General features: G+C 36.6%; 2 protein-coding genes across 2 annotated transcripts in view; both read right to left on the reverse strand.

The window, feature by feature from the left end:
* The window catches only part of LOC129240518 (proton-coupled amino acid transporter-like protein pathetic), a 72,453-nt gene extending 70,079 nt beyond the window's left edge, over positions 1-2,374 (reverse strand). The window contains exon 1 of the mRNA XM_054876373.1: positions 1,943-2,374. The gene's annotated coding sequence lies outside the window, so the exon portion shown is untranslated. The remainder of the gene's footprint in view (positions 1-1,942) is intronic.
* A 12,566-nt stretch (positions 2,375-14,940) lies between these two features.
* Positions 14,941-18,772, reverse strand: LOC129240735 (putative alpha-L-fucosidase). Its single transcript, XM_054876705.1, has 7 exons — positions 18,359-18,772; positions 18,147-18,288; positions 17,340-17,446; positions 16,017-16,266; positions 15,729-15,955; positions 15,239-15,651; positions 14,941-15,154 (listed from the first exon to the last, which is right to left on the reverse strand). Exons 1-7 carry the CDS (start codon positions 18,564-18,566, stop codon positions 15,035-15,037), a joined length of 1,467 nt encoding a protein of 488 aa, XP_054732680.1. The 5' UTR covers positions 18,567-18,772; the 3' UTR covers positions 14,941-15,034.
* Positions 18,773-22,521: the final 3,749 nt, after the last annotated feature.

Raw genomic sequence — 22,521 nt, forward strand, 5'->3', positions numbered from 1 at the left:
ACATTTTTGGGCCAAATGACACAAAATAGAGAGAAAAAAATAAATAAAAATAACAAATGCACACAATATAAACTCAATACGTACATATATACATATGTGTATGTGTATTAGTGCGTTTATGTGCAGTTCATACATACATACATATCCTAATGTGGCTCTCAGTGCGCCAAACGAAAGTGATACATCACAAGAGAAGTGTTTCATCACCATAATGCATATGCTCGTAAACATACAAATTTACTGGTATCCTGCAGAAAAAATGTAAGCGAAGTTATCTAAGACCACTATGAACTGGTTCTAATTTATCTAATAAAAGTATATTTCAGAACTAAACATGAAGAGCTCATCAAAGATAAAACTGCATTATTTAAAAACTGCTACATTCATACGCACATATGAGGAATAATGGTAAAGTAGATTCAATTATACATTTTAATGAGCCTTTATAAGCAAAATATACGTTTTAGATGTGATTTTATGTTGATAAACACTTTAAAGTATTTGAATCTGAAGCTGAATTTAGTTTTACGAAGATCTTAGCGATTTTCCGAAATAAAATATAATATAATAATTTCTGTGAACACAATTTATTTTATACTTCAAAGACTACTTCCAAAAAGAGTGTTAAAAAAATGCTGAAACAATGTACAAAATGTTTACGGATCACGACAGAGATATTGAAAGTAATAGCAGACCGGGTTCAGACTGGCCTACGCTGCCGATTTGTTTTACAACATTAAAAAATTCACATGCGCTTGGTTTGCCTCTCGAGAGACTTCCTTTTCATACACTTAGAGAATATATGATATTTTGTCGTTTGATATCCTCTAGAAAAATTCTGGTAATTCAGGTAATTTCACCACACTAAAAATCAATTAAAATTAATTTGAAGCAATTGCTGTCTTTGCTTGCTTTAACTTATGTTTTAGTACAAAATATGTATTTGTAAACTAGTACGGACTTTTCATGTAGAGAAAATGAAAAAGAATGTATTTTCTTTACATACTTCTAAAATGGACAATCTAAAGATCTATAATTTGTTAAACAGAGCTTTCAATGAAAACCAATAATTCAATTAAATCGTAAAACGTGGAGAGAACTACCTCAGGATCAGGAAAAGACTATATATATATTTGTGCGAAAAGGAATGAGCAACCTAATTCAAGGAGTTTCAGATGTATTTCGATATTTTAGCTTAACAACTCCAGGCCAAAGATCCACAGCACACGACATAGAACATAAAGTCATGGCTTTAATATAATATAATATTTTGAAATGGATAAACACATTATCATAGTCTCTGCGTATAAATCTGCCAGCAAATATTGGGGAAAACATTAATTCGAGAAAGCATAATTTACAATAAGTTAGGGTATCTATGAACTCTACGGAGCAGTGTTTAAAGCGATGTCGTGAACGTCAAATGGAATAAATCGAATGTCACCATTAATAACTGCATGGACCGTACTTTTATAATTCTCCATGCAAAAAAAATTTTCCATATAAAATTTGAGCTCTATTTAATTTTATTGCATGTTTTTTATATGTACAAATCCGATTCATTTTTCTGCTGGGAATGCATACATTAATGTCGAGGAGCACAAGTGAGTTACACTGTTCATATGTCTCTCCTGTTAACGTCAAAATCGGCAACAAAATGCTATCGCGGTAAAGAAGTAGCACAATGCAAACCATATATAAAGCAGCTTTAGTTTATTGGCCGAATTAAATTTAAGGCTTTTGTTAAGAAATTCAATTGATTTATTTTCACAAAAATTAAAACATTTTTCTCACACATAGTACAAGGAGTGCAAAAGTCCAATATCTCAATGCTATAGTAAAGATGCTACTTATACATACATACAAATATGTATTGTGAATTGTCATTTTCGTAAAGGCGACTCGTTTGTCGCCGATTTACATAATAATGCATTCAACTTACATTTGCTTAGCTCCTTTCTCACAGTTCTCACAGCCAAAGACGAGTATGTATTTATTTTCCTATTATTTCTTGGCGGTTTACTTTTCAATTTTAGTAAATTTATTATAAAACGCAAATATCATAATCCACTTTTCACTTTCTTAACTTCCGCTGACTTTTAAATTTTAAGTACAAGGGTGCAAATTGAGCGCTCTTTCTTCTTTTGTTTTAATGAAAACAATAAATATTGAGATTTTTGCAGCACATAAAACGGTTTCAGATGCAGGAAATCAAGTAATTATTATATAATAATAAAAACTACAAAAATGGAAACGAAAAAGGATTTTGCGGTTTTGCAATCAGTAAAATTTAGAAAACGCGGAGAATGTGCTATTTAAAGTGATCCAACACACATATAATTCTCTTCAAAATTTGCCACCAACTGAGTGTGCCGGGCCAGCACATGTCGCTTAAATACGCGCTAGCAAGCGAACAGTATGCACATGGGAAGCGCGCAGTCTGCTCTGTAGCTTAGCATAGTACTTCACGTGAAGATTTGCCACGCATATTCATATGTATTTACTGGTGCCAAGAACATTGAATGTAATCTCCCACCGTGGCAGAAAATTCTCACCAGAAACGATTCCACTCTCTCTCTCTCTCTCTCTCTCGCTATAGTATTCGTGAAACTTTTTTAAATTCCTTGCTCTATACTTTCCAATTTTTTGAATAAAGAGACATGATTGTTGGAATCTCCCGGCAACATGTGGCCATAACCAGAGTTGAAATATGTCAGTATACATAAGCCCACAATTTGGTGGCGGTAAAAAATCCAACCGTTTCTGCTAAATTTGTATGTATGTATATACATGCTTGCCCTTCATCAAGTACATACACGAATTGAATTAATTTTCAAGTTATATTTTGCACCATTCAGAGTGCATTGCAACCAAAAAAACTCAAATTTTCAAAATTGATCTATTCGCTTTTCAATCCATGGGGCAGATCATGCATAAATATCATATATTCTATTACTTGGTTCTGAGCGGACACAAGCCAAGTCCTCTATGACGTAGCAGCCAAAGTTACCCGCATAATTTTGCCACGGATGGTCAAATCTTGTAAACTATCACTGTTCAATCAATTAATTTATTGAATAGTATAAATACCTATATGTAAATGTTGCCAACCCTGAATATGTTAACAGCTGTGAAAACAAAGATAGATTTATTTATTTACTTACTTAATGTAACAATAGTTCGCCTACAGACAATTCTATGCTTAAACTACGAGAATCAATGTAACACTTAAATTATTATTCCATAATTTAGAAATATGATATTCTTATAGATTGAATGTATGTGATAAAATTCGCAAAAAGCATTTTAGCGTAACTACTTCTAACTTGTTTCAAGATTAGCTTACATCTAGCACTATTGGGTCCATAAAACTCGAGGTCGGAGGTCGAAGTGAACAAATACCTTTGTATGCACTCAAGTCTTTTAATGTGGAAATCAAAATAAGGTCTCCAAATGAATACCGCTTATTCAAGTTTGGATCGAGCTTAGGACGTACACAAGGTCTTCAGGATATACGGATCACTAAAGAGAGAGTCATAAGTGACCAGTGTTTCCTCAAAAGAAAGTTGGAATTTTTTGTTTTATTAAAAAATTTAAGTTTTTTGGCAAAAATAAAGCTAAAAATATTTTCCAACCTTAGATTATGTTAAAAAAAACTCTAGCAAACAGAGCTATCAGATGAAGACCGCAATTTTTATTTCATAGCGCCATTTGCATTAAAAACATGAATTTTTGAACGGATTTACTAATATTGTTTTCTTGTTACCTCCGTGTCTGCCAATGTTTTCAATTGCTCAATGAGAAAACGGAATAGAGTTAAACAAAAATTTGACAGCCACATTTAGAAGAAAGTGTAGATGTGAGTTAAGGAGATTTTCGAAATCATTCAAGTATAACTGTAGGAGTTAAGATGACGAAATCATCAACCATTCAACGTCAGCAAACAGGTATCCTTAATTCCAGTAAGAATCCTTTCGTGCTCCTAATTTACCTTTTCTATTTACTCCCCCAAATCCTGTGAGAGCGAATTCCACAAAATTGCACTCTCAGCGCTCTTACAGTCATTGATATTGTGTGCACGTGGTCGATGGTTGATGATGAAATTTAAAAGATGAATTGCATTTTTGCAAATTTAAACTCCCACAACCAAAAACAAAAGCAAAAACAAAAAAGATATATGAACATATAGCATTGTCAAATGTTCTATGCAAGTAAATTAATTAAAGTTCCCCAATTTATGTGCATGTGTGCACCTGTATGTATGTGTGTGTGTGTGTGTGTGTGTGTGTGTATGTAGTACATTCATACAATAGTAATGACCTATTATAACAAGATACCATGTCTTACAACAACGTAAACATTGCGATTGATTTCTCGATTTTCAATAAGTTAATAAACTGCAAGTGTAGGTATGTATGTATAGATGGGCACACAGTCAGATTGTATCGTGGTAATCGTACGTTGCTTCTCTGTCGTGCAAGCACCGCAACGAGCAACGTTTTGCTCATGTATGATATATGTATGTGTATACATACATGTGTATGTGCATGCGTATATAATATCCGGGTAGAGAACCTGGCTAGTTCTGAACTTATGAGTTCACAATCTTTGGTAGTCACCACTAGACTCGCTCCAATCGACTTTGCTTATAATCAGTTGTAATGTTAACGTATCCTAAGAGGAAGTCAATTGCCCTCCCTCTGCATTACCATTTGTCAGCCACTTCGCTGGTACTGGCAAGTCACTAATAGACTGCCAAACTCGCTACTGTCATTGCACGCTATATTTTACTAGATCTAATAAACCAGCTACCTTGCTAATGGGTTAGCTAGGCTAGGCACCAATTATACAATTTTAGTATTTCATTTTTACAATATCATCTTTATTATCATATTTATAGTATACGCCCACTGGTGCCCAAGAAAATCATAAGACTGTCTACATAATGGTTGTATATAACAGGATAAAATGCAGCAGAATCAGGAGAGGAGGAGTCTATTTAGCCATGTCTGTCCGTTAATATATTTTCATGAAGTTTGGTCCCAGGGAGGTTGGCATTGAAATCATTAACCACGGGTAATTTCAAAAAAAGCAAATAACGGACTATATCTGTTATAAATAATGCATAATTACTTAAATTTGTTGCATATAATGAAACCAAAAAAAATATATACGGCGCATGAAAACTCTTTAAAAATCTATGGTGCCACGCCCACTTTTGGGTAAATGCATGTATTTCGATAACGACTTAATAAAACTCGTAAAAACTTGGTAAACGTATTACTCCCTACCTCTTTTAGATTCAATATAAATATTTGTTAATGTAATGTAATGTAAAGTTTGTTAATGTAAAATATCTTTCTATTTTCGAGACATACATAATAATGTATGGACCGTTGGAAAGTGTTTAGAAAATTCCAGCTAAACGTTCAACTGCTGAATACACAAATAAAACCTATGTACAACCATCTGTAGTGAACGCAGTAGAATAGTTGATTCGTTTCAACGACAAAGTGCTTTGCTTTTTTGTTATTATTTCGCTTGAATGCGTGCAACATTCTGATCGAAATTTTGCCATTGAAACCACCAAATTTCAAAAACATAATATGTGCAACAAAAAAAGCCCATATACTTTTAGTTTTTGTTTTAGTCCTATCACCTTGTAGCGATTCGCCTGGAATAAAACGAAACGTCCAACTGTTGAATGCACAAATAAAACGAAACAAAATGGAGCAACTGCAAGTAAATGTAAAATATAATCTATTGCGGGTGTTTGTTTGCAGGTCGAATGTAAAAGAATGCAGCAACTGTTACTATATTACCTACTTACATCGAGAGTAATACAATAGCAATTGCCACTTGTGATATTGGTGGTGGGATGTATATGTATACATACATCCATACAAATGCACATGTTTTCTCCCCATATGCTTGCGTATATGAGAGAGCGTTTGGAATACCTTTGCTAATAGAACAACTCTTCGCAAATTACTCTTCTTCAGGGTTTTGTACTCTTGCGCAATTTCACAATGCATCATACTATCATATACATATGTACATATGCATACTATTTTAGAAGCGTCATCATGACTTTTTATTTTATTTATGAATGCGTATATAATATTATGTATATAATATTTTGCTATATTTGATTTACTTATTTACATGATATATAATTATTAATAATTATATTACGAAACTGAAGGCACTATCTGCTAAGATTATCGGACTGGGCTGCTATATATTTTTAACAGGTATGTGACATATAAATAATTAACATATTTCCAATAATTTATAGCTACTGTTTGTTCAAATCCCCTTATTTGTTTCTGGCTCACAACAAAGCGAAATACATTGCCACTTACAGTTACTAACACACAAATTGGTACATCTCATATGTGTACAGTACTATCTCGATAATCCGGACACCCTTAATGTTAGGGGTCGTCCGGATTATGGGGGTGCCCGGATTATAGATGATTTTTTTTCAACTAAACGTTGTTTTTTTGAAATGAACATAACGCAATTAAATTTTTTTTTTCAACTAAACGTTGTTTTTTTGAAATGAACATAACGCATTTCAGATATATGTACATACATAAATAGTTTTATTAAATACAGTACAATCATACTTACATAATAATATGTACATCTGTACATAATCACACATTTTTTTTATTTAGTATGTACTATTTCAAAAAAATTATTAATATTGGTCTGCTGCGAGTTCGCCAGCAACATTTTATCTGCAGTTTTATCTGCAGTCTTAAAACTAAAATATCCATAGCCGAAGCGTCAATTTGTTCTGCCCATTGTATAGCCTTGGTAAAAATATTTTTTGCTTCACCGCTACTTATAGTATTTACCGCTTCAACTATGGTTCAATCAGAATCAGCTTCTTCTATATTATTATTTTCCTAATAATAATGTCCACTCAATTCAGTTTGTCACTAAAGAATAAACACAACGCGTGATTTATGCTGTTGTATTTCGTATACATATACCATATTGTTGTTAAAGTACCGCTATTTTACGAAAAACTCACAAAGCAAACTAAAAATTGAAATACATATGTATGTACATATTGCGAAGCAAATTTGAAAAATATCCGGATTATAGAGTAAAAAATGTTAAACTGTCCGAATTTAGCAGTTGTCCGGATTATAGATGTGACCGGACTACCGTGTGTCCGGATTATCGAGATAGTACTGTATATACAAACAATATATTTTTATCTTAAGTTTCACGAAAGCTTTAACTGTTGAATTTAAAAATTAAAATTTCACATCACCTAAAAAATAGTCCCAACAACAATCCTGTTTTAGTTGGAACTAATATCGTCAAAATATCATTACTTTTTGAGATTAATTTAAAGTTCATAAATTTATTTGTCATATATTTTCATATATTACTAATTATCTATATTTTTTCTAAATTTATCAAAAAAAATTAGAGAGCAAAAAATACGAGTAGGTATGTCATACAATCCGTGAACTTTTTTCTTTATTGGTGTAGTACGAGTAACCGCCTAAGTTTTTTTATTGGAAGTTAAACCGAGGAATACTTTTAGTTAAGCTGTTGGTATACCACACTCACTAACAAGTTGTCCTAATTATTTACCATGGCATCGTGCGCCTGATTACACAGATTTACAAATAATTAATACTTTTTTACCCAAAACCAGATCATCCAGTTCACTTGTCACAATCGACCCTGGTTTTCCTAGTAACAATTTGTTTAATTTGTTTTGGACCTTTGCACAGATTTTGTAAAGATGTTAATATTATATTATATATAGATTTAAAATTCGAATATATTACCCTAACCAAATTGTTACTAGGAACACCAACTAATGATATCACAAAAATCGATTCTGTGTTCGCCACTTGTTAAATTTTACTTAGGTATGATTAACGCAAAAATTAGTATTTTTATTTTCATGCGAATAACTTTTATATTTGTTAGTGGGCTTTTTTCAATTATAACTCAATTTTTTTCTAAATATACAATATTAGGTTTAAGAAATAATATAAAAACAATTATTCCAAAAAAAATGTTCCTATACTTGCTGTTTTCTTTTGCATCCGATTGCGTTGATTTTTGACACTTTTTTTTCATATGATGTTGAGAATTTTCTTTACTTACTTCCGTAAATTCGGTTTAAAAGTCAACGCAATTTTGTTGTTTATTCAAATTTACACACCATCACACTTACTAAAATTGTATGGGCTCTAACATGATTCAATTATACAAGGTTAAGTAAAGTTTGACAACTGATTTCGGATGCTACTTAATCCATTGATGCAATTTGGAAGCAAGGGAAAAAAGGGCATAAGTTTATCCCCTTTCTGAAAATGTAGTAAAAAATTGAAAAAGGTCGTTGTAAGCCATAGAATAATTTTATGTTATTTTATAAGTGGTACCTAATTATTTATATTTTTAACTTAACTATTCCCATGGATTTGTGTCATATATGTATGTATTTTGACCATGCATCGGATTGGAATCTATATGTGCCATTTGTAAACCTACACTGAAGTAATAAATAAAACAACTTGAGAATAGTGGAAACTCTTAACGAGGAAAAACCACTTTGATTTCGTCACGTCCGCTAATCATACATTTGATTTTTTAACGAGATTACCTGCAAAGTTAGAAGTATAAAATCTGTGTTAAAAAAAGATAAATTTATATACAGTCACTCACATTCAAAGTCAGGCAGATGCATACGAAAACTTCTAGACATAATATCTATGTTTTGATGAAAGAAAACACGTTCTACCTTTTTCTGTTTTTTCACAAAAATTGTTTTATTTAAAAACAACAAAAAAAAATATATTCCAAGTTGCTTTATAAAATGTTAATGTATAAAAAACTGAAAAAGGCCACTTCTCTGTCTCACATTTAAAGTCGGGCAAACCATGTTTTGCAAATGTGCATACCGTTATTTCTAAATTTTCTATACTTGTATTAAAAGTTATTGTTCATTGTTGCCTTGTCAATCATTGGGTGAGTTTATAAAAGTATTTTGCAAAATGCCGCGTAATGGTAAACAGTCTACATTGGAGGAACGCAAAATAGTAATTCAACTGCACTTAGACGGAAAATCTGAGCGAGCAATATCGAAATTGATAAAAAAAAGCAAGTCAACAGTGCACGATATTATTGCTAGATACAATGAAAATGGTTTCATTGCAAATAAGCATCGTGGAACCCGTCCAAAGAAGCTTTCCTCCAAAGATGAGAGCATGGTGCTAAGGGAAGTGAAGAAAAATCCATTCATTTCTGCTCCAAAATTAACTTCGATGGTTAAAGAAGCTTCTGGGGTGGAGGCAAATCCCGAAACAATAAGAAGACTTCTTCGAAAAAATGATTTTCACGGCCGAGTTGCGCGGAAGAAGCCCCTAATAAGCAAGAAAAACCAAAATGACCGGCCTGTTTTTGCTCGCCAATATATGGCTAAGGATTTCGATTTTTGGAGCACTGTAAGTGGGGGAAAAAATAACAATTTCATGATTTTAATATTCATTCTTTAGGTATTATTTACTGACGAAAGTAAATTTAATTTATTTGGATGTGATGGAAGGGGTAAAGTGTGGCGCAAACCGAACAAGGAGCTGGAAGGCAAGAATTTAAGAAAAACGGTTAAACACGGTGGTGGATTTGTAATGGTTTGGGGATGCATGGCGGCGTCAGGAGTTGGAAAATTGCATTTCATTGATGGAATAATGAATAAACACGTTTATTTAACAATTTTGAAACAAAATTTGAAAGAAAGCGTGAGAAAACTAGGCATCGAGGGTAGTTTTCAATTCTACCAGGACAACGATCCCAAACATTCCTCATATGACGTCAAGAGCTGGTTGTTATATAACTGTCCAAAGGTAATAAAAACCCCTGCACAAAGTCCCGACCTCAATGCCATTGAGCATTTGTGGGATGAATTAGGTCGCCGGATGCAGGAAAGGCAGTGTACATCAATTCAACTCTTGAAAATTGCTCTGCAGGAAGAATGGAATAAAATAAGCCCTGATGTTTGCAAAAAGTTAGTGGAATCGATGCCAAGCCGGCTACAAGCTGTTGAAAAGCAAAAAGGTGGGGCAACGAAGTATTAATTTTGCGTTGTGTACAAATTTTTTCACACCTGTGTATATACATAAATTTTAAGCAGTTATTAACAAAAAATCAGATTGATAATCTGCAACGAAAGACTTACCTAAATGTGGCTATGTAGCAGCTATTAATCAATGTAATTTTCACAGAACTTTCAATAGAATTGAAAGATGCGAAAGTCTAAGCAAAATGGAATAGGCAAAACAATATTGCCTGCTAACTTTTTCAGCAAAAATTTTAATTTCTACGCTTTTGAGTACATTTTCTTTAGAATTTGCTCTGAAATAAAAAGTAGCTTTTCCAAGAGGACAACACGGATTTATTAAGTAGCTTCAAGATGGCTAACACAGGGTGAAAATTAGGCTACTTACATCACCTTTAATTATTGCTTCATGGGGCTCTAATAAGTGCATACCCAGAAATTGTCTTAAGATTCTTATTGAAACGCTGAATACTTTCAGGACAATTTTTTGGAATTTGTTAATTTTATGTGAATTTCTTGCAAAGTTTAGATCTTGGATTTTGAAGTTTTTGTTATACAATAAACTATGTTTTTATAAAAAATAATTTACGATGCAAATTTTGCTTGAAAAGTCTTAGGATTATTTTAGCAAGATAAAGTGACTTAATTATGTAAACACAAGTGTAAATCGAAATGTGCAAACAATTTTGTTTATAATCTTTCTAAATAAAAAATTAAGTACGGAAGAAAGAATTAAACTTAATTACTTTTAATTTGAAATACCACTTGTTTCGTTCGTTTAACGTGTTCACGAGATATTTGAAATTTGTATGACCTCTCTCTTTTTTAATCAAATCCCGTTATTTTGTGATATCTAGAAAACTGGATAGCAGTAATAAAAAATATGTAGATTTTCGGATACAGTTACTAATTTTATACATGAATGGCCTGATTATTGATGTTCTTTTGGTATTGGGTGGTGCGTGACTTCTTCTCTTTTTAATTGGCGCAATAATCGCTTACGCGATTTTGGCCGAGTTTAACAAAGCGTGCGAGTCGTTTCTTTCTGGTGCTAACCGGCGCCAGTTGGACACACCAAGTGAAATCAAGTCCTTCTCCACCTGATCTTCCCAATGCAAAGGAGGCCTTCCTCTTTCTCTGCTACCACCAGCTGGCACCGCATCGAATACTTTCAGAGTCGGAGCGTTTGTATCCATTCGGACGATCTTTATTCGCTGCGCTATTTCTATGTCGTCGTAAAGCTCATATAGCTCATCGTTCCATCGCTTGCGATATTCGCCGTTGCCAACGTGCAAAGGTCCAAAAATCTTCCGTATAATCTTTCTCTTAAGCACTCCAAGCGTCGCTTCATCGGATGTTGTCATCGTCCAAGCTTCTGCGCCATACGTTAAGACGGGCATGATGAGGGCCTTGTAGAGTGTTAGTTTTGTCGAGAGAGAGGACTTTACTGCTCAGTTGCCTACTTAGTCCAAAGTAGCACTTGTTGGCAAGAGAGATTCTACGTTGGATTTCAAGGCTGACATTGTTATCGGTGTTAATGCTGGTTCCTAAATATACGAAGTCTTTTACAACCTCGTAATTATAACTGTCAACAGAGACGTGGGTGCCGATACGCGAGTGCGCCGACTGTCTGTTTGAAGACAGGAGGTACTTCGTTTTGTCCTCGTTCACCACCAGACCCATTCGCTTTGCTTCTTTATCCAGTTTGGAGAAGGCAGATTTTGTTGTAATAGAAGCCCCGTCAGTGTAGGGTACACCACCGGTCGTCTTCGTCTGGCTCATCTAAAGGTAGGTCCAGGAAACATGCTGTTTCGACGGGTTGGGCCCAGAGGGAGAGGTGTGTTAAGTGAGTAGGTTTTAGCGGGCATGTGAAGAAGTGGTTAGTGTCGTGCGGGTTATCTTCACACTCCGGACATATGTTTGGTATGTCGGGGTCAATTCTGGATAAGTAGGAGTTTAATCTGGTACAGTATCCAGAACATAGTTGTGCCAGTGTTACGCGTGTCTCATAGGGAAGCTGGAGCTCTTCATTTGCAATAGGTGGTGGTTGGTTTCCGATTACGACATTCACAGGGCGCGAGCTTAAGAAGGTAGTGACGGTCTCCCGGTGCTGAATGTCGTTAATTGACTGTCTAAATACTGTCTGGTCCAGGAGATTTCGGTCAGTTTTGTTCTGGATCTCGTCGGCATAGTTTAAAAGGTGTCTCCTGACGCGCCTAGGAGGCGACTCTGGCTCAAACAGGTATCTGCAAGGGTGAAACCTACGGTAGGGGAGCATTTGTGCCTCGTTGTGAAGGTGCTGAATAGGGGACATCAGGAGACAACCGGTCGCTGTCCGAATGGCAGTATTTTGGCATGTCTGTAGCTTTATCTACTGCGTGTCACTAGTTCCAGGCGACCAGACAGGCGCAGCATAGTTTATTGCCAATTGCTTAAAATGTCGATAGCAACAGTTCTTTGTCCTTGCCCCAAGCTCTTCGTGTGTCATCCACTTTTACCCTTTGTCCAGGTGGTAAAGAGGGTCGCCGTGGATTTAGCGGGAGAAAGTTAGAGATTCCTCGCAGTGAAAAAGCGAGAAAGGTCGGTGAGGTAGCTGTTCACTTTGGAGCACAGACCATCGATGTCATTGCCCTACGCCATTATCGTGCAGTCGTCAGCGTATGAGACCAGGAGACTCCCTCTGGTGGTTGGGGGAGCTTCGAGATGTAGAAGTTAAACAGCAAGGGTGAAAGGACACCACTCGCGGTGCACCTTGCTTAGTCTTCCTGTGCTTTGATATTTGGTCTCGAAAGATCACTGACAAGTGACGACCGCTCAGGTAGTTTGCGGGCCACCTCTGGAGTGCCGACTGATAAATATCATCTAGTAGCGTGGCGTGGCTGACTGTCCCGAAAGCCTTTTTTAGATCCAACGCTACTAGGACAGTCCTCTCGCAGGGGCGGTTTTGGTTAAGCCCGCGATTTCTCTGGGTGTTTATGGCGGTGAGTGCAGTGGTGGTGCTATGCACTCGTCGGAAATCGTGCTGATGTGGGGGTGGAGCCAGGTGTTTCGTGAAGAGTGGGAGTAGGAGGGCTTCAAGTGTCTTCACTACTGGTTAAAGGAGAGTTATCGGATGATAAGATTCTCCTTGATTGGCGGGTTTCCCTGCTTTCCACTTGCCAGTGATGATGAGAGTGGTCAAGGACAAATTGAAAACCTTTGTGAGAAATCCTACTCCCAAGTGTCCCAGGTGGTTCAACATCAGCGCGTTCAGTCCGACAGGGTTAATGGCTTTTGAGGATTTTGATTTGTTGATGGACCCCTGTACCTCATCACGGGAGAAAGCAAGTGGCGCACTGTCGTTCGCTAGTTTGTGCAGCCTTCTAGAGGCACGACGCTTGGCCCTGTCGACCGGAGGATGCAGTATAAAAAGTCGGCTAAAATAGCTCGCGCATCTCTTCGGGCCCGACGAAGTGCAACCGTTTAAGATGATAGCCACCTTGTCGTTGTGCTTCGCCGGGCTCGACAGGGACCTAACGGTGGACCAGAACTTACTCGCACCAGTGGTGAGGTTGCAGGTCTTCAGGTGCTCAATCCATTTAGTCCTCTTATGTTGATCTACCAGTTGCCGGATCTCCAAATTGAGATCCTTTGAGCGGGAATCCCCGGGATTGACCTGGCGTAGGTGGTCACGCTCGTTTCCCAAGCTGGCTGCTTCGGCTGAGAAATTTGGACGAATGTGCTTGAGCCCTCCAGCAGGGATGAACCTAGCTGCAGCAGCTGTGAGCACCTTGCGGAATGCGCGTTCGCCTGCGCGCACATCGGTGGGGATGAGAAGAGCGGTGTGGGTGTCTCCTGTGAATTCCGCGAAGCCGGCCCAATTAGCTTTTTAAAGTTAAAATAGGACCGGTGATTCGCGGAAACGAAGTCGGCAGGTCTCTCAATCGAGACGATAATGGGCAAGTGGTCTGATGCAAACGATAGCATAAGTCGCCACGTTATGTTATTCATTCACAGTGCTGAATGTCGAATCGCCTACTTGCTCTGCTAATAGCTGTCCCCTACGATCATTTGGCAGGCTTGAATGCCAAAGATCGTGATGCACATTGTAGTCACCTACAACCAATCGGTTGTCACCTCTGATGAACGCACCTATATCAGGGTGATATCCTGCCGGGCAGCAGGTGACAGGGGGTATGTATACATTATATATTTCAGGCTCGGCATCGCCTGTCCCGACAGCTATACCTTCACATTCTAAGGTGCTGCCCTGCGGTCGATGTCTTCATCAACAAGACGATATTGCACTGTGTGGTGGACTATAAACGCTATGCCACCACCACCGCGATCATGTCTGTGAACGTTATAGCCATCCCTGGTGATCAGAGAGGACCTAGCGTGCAGCTTGGTTTTCTGGACCGAAGCTATTGGGGTACTGTGTCGGCTTATAAAGTCAGGTATTCCGGTCTGACACACGGAACAGACTGTGCGGGGGACTAGGAGCTGTTGGTTTGTACCCGCACTGGGGTTGGAGCAGGAGGAAAGGGAATAGGCTATGTCGGAGGAGTTTTGTTGCTCCGATAGGCTCCTTACCGTGGAGGTATGGGTTGTGGCGGCGGTTGGTGGTGCCGGCCTATCTGGGGGAGTAGTAGCCGTTAAGGCATCAGACGCCTGCTGGCGGGAGCAACACGAAGCCACCTACCGTGTGGTTTATATAATAAGATTATATATAGATTTTTATCAGCAAAAACTACCAATTGGCTTAAATTGTACTTTCTCACAACAAAACTAATTTTCTCCATGCCAACAACATTCAATTATAGTTATATATGTATATCAGAAAGAATACTGAACATACAATTACATTTTCAAATTTGTTAATAAATATTTAGATGCACTTGCATGTATATTTTATTATGTAACTGCATACATATCTGCTTAATTAATTATATAAATATTCTAAATCCAATTATTTCCCTTCTTAGTAATTCTGAAGGTCCACGCGAACTTCAATCCATTCTTGTCAATATGGTTCTTTGGTGGGAAGACAATATGCAGTATCTTTCCATTTGTGGTCCACTACGAGAAATATCACATATAGTACATACATTGAAAATATAGTAAAGAAAAGTATGCGTTAATTCCATGTTTTAATTTAATTACATTGATTTGTATATTCTCCATTCCCAAGAGGGTAACATTCATATCGCCTTGATTGGTGTCAGTCATAACGTCATCATAGCCAAACAACAGAACACTCGACTTGGTATCTTTGGCGACAGTACCAATTGGATACAAATCTATTTCATTGGTATCGTAGGGATATTCCAGAACGATCGCATAAACTATAGAAGATGAATTACTTGGATCCAATTTTTGTGTGTACCACACATTAGGCGTAATGCTGTCGTTTTGGTATATCCATGGCTTACTGCCATAAATTGCCTCACCATTAACGCTTAGCCATTTACCCATATCACGTAAGCGTTCTTCAAATATTGGTAATATTGTGCCATATTTCGTTGGTCCCACATTGATGAGCGCATTGCCATTACAGCTAACGGTTTTAACAATTTCTGTTATAAAATATTAACAAATTTTAGACTCGGTATGTGCTTCATATATGTGCATATGTGCAATATGTGCATATTACCAGAGATGAGCTCCTCTGACGTCATGAAATCATTGAGACTAACATCGAAACGTTGTCCCCAGCTGCTTTTGTCCAAAGTAAAAGCATTTTCCCATTTGTGTACCTGCACAACGCCGGGATTATAACGATCTTGACAATTGTAAAAATCGCCATGGTGACATGCAGTGCCAAAACCCCAACGATCATTGGTAACAATTGTGTCACGCACCGGGCTATCGTTGTACAACCTAGAGATACAATTTTTATTGAGAGATGAAATATCAGCCAATTTCCTACAATAAAAATTACCAAGCAATAAATTCTTCTGATTTCCAGTATTTAGCCGGTGCCTCCCAATCACCATCTGACCATAAGATTTCAGGCAGATATTCATTTACTAATTCAATTTGCTCTGGACGCATTTTTCTGTTGACATAATCTTGCTCCAAAAATATATGCAATTTATCCTTAATATATAAACGATTAAACCATTCGAAAAGTGAATAATATAGACCAAATTTGAGTGAGGTCTCTTTGCGAATCGCCGTTGAAAGCTCACCTGAAAACGACATTAAAGGAAAATTAATTACGAAAATATGCAGGAAAGTAGGTAACTTCAGAAAGGATTACGTATGGGTATGCGGTGGCAGATAACGTTGTTTCAATGGTTATTTATCAGAAAGGATGTGAAATGGGTAAATAGGCATGACCCCGTAGCCGGAAGGATTGGTGCGTGACTATTATTCCGAAGTTCACAGGCTCCAAAAACCAATTTGATAGAAAACGTTGTTTCTAATAGCGGTCGCTCCTCGGCAGATAATGGTAACGCTCTGAGGTCCTCATAAAAAACCATTTGCCGTTCGGAGGCAACGTACAACAGTAAATCCCTTCATTTATAGAACAACATTAAGATGAACAGCACAAATAGAAGTAAGAGCTCGGCCAAACACCCAAAAAAGCTGTCGCGCCACTTATAATTGTGGTAAAAAAAAAATCCAATAAGTTTTGCGCAAATGGTTTAAAACTGTTTTATGGTCCATCTTTAACTTCTTTACCATGCTACGACTACTATTATCCCGGTCAACTTCGATTATTTCTGTAATTTTATCAACATTTTCGACATTATCGAAATTTTCTTTAAATCAAAAATGCCTGAACGAAACCAAAATTGCACGTAATTAACTGTATTGGTATCGGCACCATAAACGCCATTCACAATTTCAGCGGCCTGGTCTTCGTCTTTATCAAAGGGAAACTGTAAAATGTACCGAATTTTTTCTTTGTTGACTTACATTGTGTGTTACCCTCTAACCCACAACTGAATGGCACAAACAAGAAACAGCAAAAGAATTTTTTGGCAACAAGCATAAACTTTTTTATACACTGGACATCTGAACGGTCCTACAACTCAGCAACTAGCATCGAATAGGTCTAAATGTTACGAAAACAGAATGTGAACTCATATATTTCGAGGAGTTTTTAAGATTGAGAGATTCAAACATTTAAAAATTGTCTAGAGACCTATAAACTATTACAGTGCGACTACCAAGAAGCGTTTAGCCTTTCTTAGAGAATCTGAATCCTTTTCGTGGTACTCAAATTTGATCTTATCTTATCTAATAAAAAACTTACGAATAATGTCTCGCTTCGGTCCAATATCCATTGAATTCCAGCTGAAAGACGCTGTAGATGGCCAGAGCGTGTAACCGTCATGATGTTTGCTGGTTAGTACTACATATCTAAAATGTTAATAAAAGCTTAGTTTTGTTTTATCTATACTTATGTATTTATAAAAATGCAAGCAAATGAATATTAATAATTCAAAAATTTAAAACATTTCCAATGATCTGCCAAGTATGTAGTATATTAAGTATCGTAAAAAAAAAAAAAAATACTTTAAAAAATGTTCTTGTGCATAGCCTGAGTAGATAAATCTGCTTATAAAAATTGAAATCTTGAATGACCAAATTAAATCATTAAACTGTAGCTAAAATGTGAACATTTTCAAATTTATTTTAGTTTGAGTTGAAATGGCCAGAAAAGAAATCACCACAGACAGGCAAGGCTATCTATTGATCTTATGTGACGCGAAAAGTAAGAAAAAATTTAATAGAACCTTCAAAACAATTTTAAATAAAAACGAGAGCAAAAAAATTCAGTTTGTGATCCATTTTATGTTGGTTTATTTAATTTAAAAAAAAAATTGGAATCGATTATTTCTATCGCTGCGACACTTTAAAAACAAATAATTTTGATCGGAATTGGAATTTATATATATATTTATCCTGTCTTTAAAATATATTTTTTATTAGAATATATGAAATACTTCATTAAAAAAGCACACAAATTATAAACATTCTTTTAGCTCACTTTTTGTCACACTAATACAATTTAGCACAAAAAGCTAAACACTAAAAATTGAAAAACAATTTATCTTACCTTGCTCCACTGTCGCGAAAGAGAAGCGCCCACTTTGTAGCATTGAACAAATCAGCAGTAAATTCATGAGCGAATTCTTGATAAGAGAAATTCGGCTTGTAGTTGCTTTTCATAAAGGTCAAATAGTTTGGATATTGTAAATCTGGAAAATAACTTGGAAATTAAACAACTCTATCGGTGTATCTATTTTAGGGGGTTTCAAAATCACTCACTTAACCAATCCTCCCAAAACCATTCAGAACCAAAACTGGGCACTGAATACACGCCCCAATGTATAAAGATGCCAATTTTCGCCTCATCATACCAGCTGGGCAATGGACGCTTATCGAGACTATCCCATTTCGGTTCATAACGTTCCGAGGCTGCTGTGTTGATAACCATCAGGCAAACTAAAGATACACTTAGTAGCCGGCTGGCCATTGCTTATTAATTGATAATACTCGTAGAACAACAAAAACAAAGCTGAGCTATCGAAATCAAATGTTATAAAAGCTGATCGCGAAGATAAGCATCCGCTATTAAAATAAGCGGACATAAACAAACGTCGCAATGCGGTAATAAAATCTAGACTTGCTCGCTGGAAGATCGACTTGACACTGCGAGCGCGACGACGCTGTTTAAACTAGCGATTGATTTGACGCGTTGAAAAGCACACTGACAAAAAATGCCATGAGCTGAAATGTTGGAAAGTGAGAATTTGAAAATTGACTATTAACACGTTCCCTGTCCGCTGAGCCACATATGGTTCAGTAAACGTGCGCCTGATATGCACTGATACGTTCCTGAGCCATATGTGCGTCAGGGGGTACATGAACCAAATGTGTTTCATGAACGTGCAGAAGCAAAAATGTCCCTCTACGCTCATGGACCATATGTGTTTCAGGTAGAAATACCCTACATCCGTTTTTGTTTTTTTTTAATTATTATTATTACTAAAGCTATCCTATGACTACAAAAAAAAAAAACAAATTATTCAAAAAACCCTGTTGGACTTGTCGGTCAATTTTGCATTTTTGTATTGGGAAAGTAAACACAGATGGAACATTCCATGAAAAAGTGGAACTCTGAACTGTTTTACAAATATGCATTTTTTATATATTATTGCACGTACATAGTGAGATTATGCTCTCATCTAAAATAATTTACAAAAGTTGTAGTGAGTATGTCTCATTTTTTGTAAATACCGTTATTTATTGAGAGTAACAACACGTCGGATTTTTTCATTAGTCTTTACACAACTTTTTGCGAGGTTGCTGCCGCTATTGTTTATCAGATAGAAACTAGATTTCTGTTCTTAGTTATAGTGTATGGTCCGCTGTATTTAACTGCATACTCATTTTTTTGGTCAAGTGTTTTTTTGATCAGAAATTAATCATAACGGAAAGGTAAGTTTCGATGTCCCATACGTGACGCTTAATTCCTTTTTCTATTAATAATTGTAAAACAAGTCGACTATACAAATTGAATTTTTCTGTTAAAAGCTAACTTTTAGCGGTCTAAAAACTGGTGAAACAATTTTGTTTGAAATCGCTTTGCTTACAATATATTCTTGGTGATAATAAAGTGTCTGTACGTGACGCCGAAGAATAAGTTATCTGACATCTTCAACTTTTACTGGCGTTTGTAATAAACAAAGCCCTTTTTTGTACTGCAAATCTCAATAACGCAAAAATGAGCGACCAGCAAGCATCAACCAGTGCTAGCCGCATGCGAAAATTTCGAGAAAAGCAAAAAGAGAAAGATCCAAACTTTACCGGTAATGAGACTAAAAGATTGCGTGAGCTTCGCAAACGAAAAACAGAAAATCTTTCTGAAGGTGAGTTAAAAGCAATTTCACTTAAGGAAAGGGATAAGAAGAGATTGCAAAGGGCAAAAAAGCGGGTTGAACTTGAAAATCCTACTAATTCTCCTGTAAGTACTGAATCTCCATACAAGTCGAATCAGATTTTAAGAAAAAGCTGTTCAAAAGTCTCTAAAAGCACTGCCTCAATCATCAACAAAGAAAAAAGCGGTTGTTACAGAACTAGCGCGTAAAATGAACATTGCTCTAGCAGAAAGCCCAAACATTAGCACATCAGGTGACGGTACACGTTATGACGATGTGAAAGCATTTTACTATCGTCCGGATATTGTGTATACCTGCCCAGGCAGGAAATATTTTGCTACATCGCATGGAAAAGGTGTGATAGACTGAGATGGCGGAAATATCAAAAGACCGGTAAGAGAGAAAATGATGAGCCAAAATGAACATGTTGTTGTCCAATCAGCCAAGGACTTTTCTGATTTAGCTTCTCAGTTAGTCACAAAAACCCGTGTGATTTATGTGCCATCCTCTGAAATTTATTAAAGGATTAAAAGTGCATCGCCATGGGACAATGCCAAATCGAGAACTGGAGTTTCCAAGTTCCATTTTATTAAAACTGAGGAGAAAGTTGTGGAGTGTAGAAAACATTGCTTTCCCAAGACAAAAATGTATTTACCTATTGATTTTTACATATATTATAGATTTAAATTGAACTATGTCCCGTACGGGACGCGACTTGTCTGTACGTGCCAAATATAAAAAAATGTTTTTGAATTATAAATATGTGTTTTAATTAATATTTTTTTTCGCTAGTAGCAAGCTTGATTCTTAGTTATAATTTCCTTCGAAGACACTTTTTATGCACCTGTAATATATTCGCTGAAATCTGAATAAAACTATAACGATTTCGAATGTTGGTTGACTTGATGTGCCCCGTACGTGACGTGGGTTGTTTGCATTTTTCTTCAGTATTTCATGACTTTTTTTAAATGTTTCTTCACACCATTAAAGACTAGTATATAATCTATTAAATTAGAGAAAAAAAGTATAGATCTGATAAAACAATTAAGTGCTATATGTAATATAAACCGTAAAATTAGTTGAACTTGTCTGTACCTAGCAGTGGAATGCACCAGATGCATACATATGTATGAGTATCCCAATAGGAAGCTGCGAGAATATATGTATATGTACATATGTATCTTGGGTAAAGAATAATTAAACCGCTAACCAAAACTAGTCTTATGTGCTTCAACAAATTACTTCACTCAAGCGTAACGTCCATTTCCCAAAAGCGAATGCAGTTCCCGTGATCATTTTGCGTACTTGTCGTATGATATTTTTCAAACGCAAAAAATGCATGTTCTATCCAGAAAACAAGTGGAATATTGCTGGTCATTTCTTTTTGTTTTCTGAGTTTGCCTAATTCTCCCAGCTGCTCCGCACTTTTCGGAGCTTACGTAGTGAACCTATGCTGATCATGGAAAATTGAAGCCGTATCTTGAATTGTGCTATGAAACAAAAGGAAAATGGAAAACAGTCTCTAAAATGGGGGATCTCTCAGTAGCAGGTTTGAGATGTATTTTAGGGCCAACTTTTGTCCCGAAAAAACTTGTTTCAGGTCCGTTTTTTCTATTGTAGGAAAAAGTTTAATCGGCAAGCAATAGTGTTCGCTCTTTAGATCAGTATTGTTTCATAATGTGTACGAGTATGAATGTAAACATATTATTTTTTATCGAAATAAAACACTATCAACCTGTTCTTTCGGCGTTAGTTTTCATCCTCTCATATAAAATTTTAAATACTTACCTACATATTTTTCCTTAAGAAGTATGTATTAAAACGAAAATGCAATGGCTAATAAAATTGGTCAGCAAAATTAAGTATCTTGGCCTTGTCCTGGATGCCAAGCTTAACTGGAAAGGCATGCTGACGCAATCTTGTCCAAAGCAACAAAGCTCTTATGATCGGCAAACGTCTAGCAGGAAAATCTTGGAGCTGTAGCCCAAGAATCCTGAGATGGATGTACATCGTGATAATAAGAGCAATGTTGACATATTGAGCGGTCGCTTGAGCAGCACTAACTAAACTTCTGCGCTTAGCATGCGTGTGCATCATGGGAGCGATACCGACCTGCTCTACAGCTGCGATGGAGGTGATGCTTGAGCTGACACCGCTCCACATAGTTATTCAATAATCAGCCTAGCGTACCATGGAAGGCAAAGGAGGTTTAAAAAACTCATAAACTTCCAAAGATAAACTGAGAATGCTCACGTGCATTCTCACAGGTCACTGCAGACTGCGAAGTCATCTGCCTATGATCGGGATTTGGTCGACTCTTGTCGTTTCCATGACCAATTTCAGGGGGCTCCAATGTACCTTCTCCTGGAATGCAGCGCTATAACGCGGAGAAGGTTGGGACATCTTGGCCAAACGCAGCCAGAGGAAGGGCACATACACTCAATCCAACCCAGCTCTATCCTGAGTTTACTAAGGGAACTGGGTCTGGATGAGGTACTGCAATGAGTAGAGAGCGCAATAGGCGATGAGGTCGAAGTGCAAACCTCTTAT

This window comes from Anastrepha obliqua, chromosome 3 (assembly GCF_027943255.1).
Source record: "Anastrepha obliqua isolate idAnaObli1 chromosome 3, idAnaObli1_1.0, whole genome shotgun sequence".
NCBI lineage: Eukaryota > Metazoa > Arthropoda > Insecta > Diptera > Tephritidae > Anastrepha > Anastrepha obliqua.

What these genes read in the sequence shown, in the direction of transcription:
- LOC129240735 (XM_054876705.1), bottom strand. Translation starts at nt 18,566, where the DNA reads ATGGCCAGCCGGCTACTAAGTGTATCTTTAGTTTGCCTGATGGTTATC. An exon ending in TTTCGCGACAGTGGAGCAAG is followed by an intron (nt 17,447 to 18,146) that starts GTAAGATAAATT and finishes TTAACATTTTAG; the next exon opens with ATATGTAGTACTAACCAGCA. An exon ending in ACCGAAGCGAGACATTATTC is followed by an intron (nt 16,267 to 17,339) that starts GTAAGTTTTTTA and finishes TGTCGTTTTCAG; the next exon opens with GTGAGCTTTCAACGGCGATT.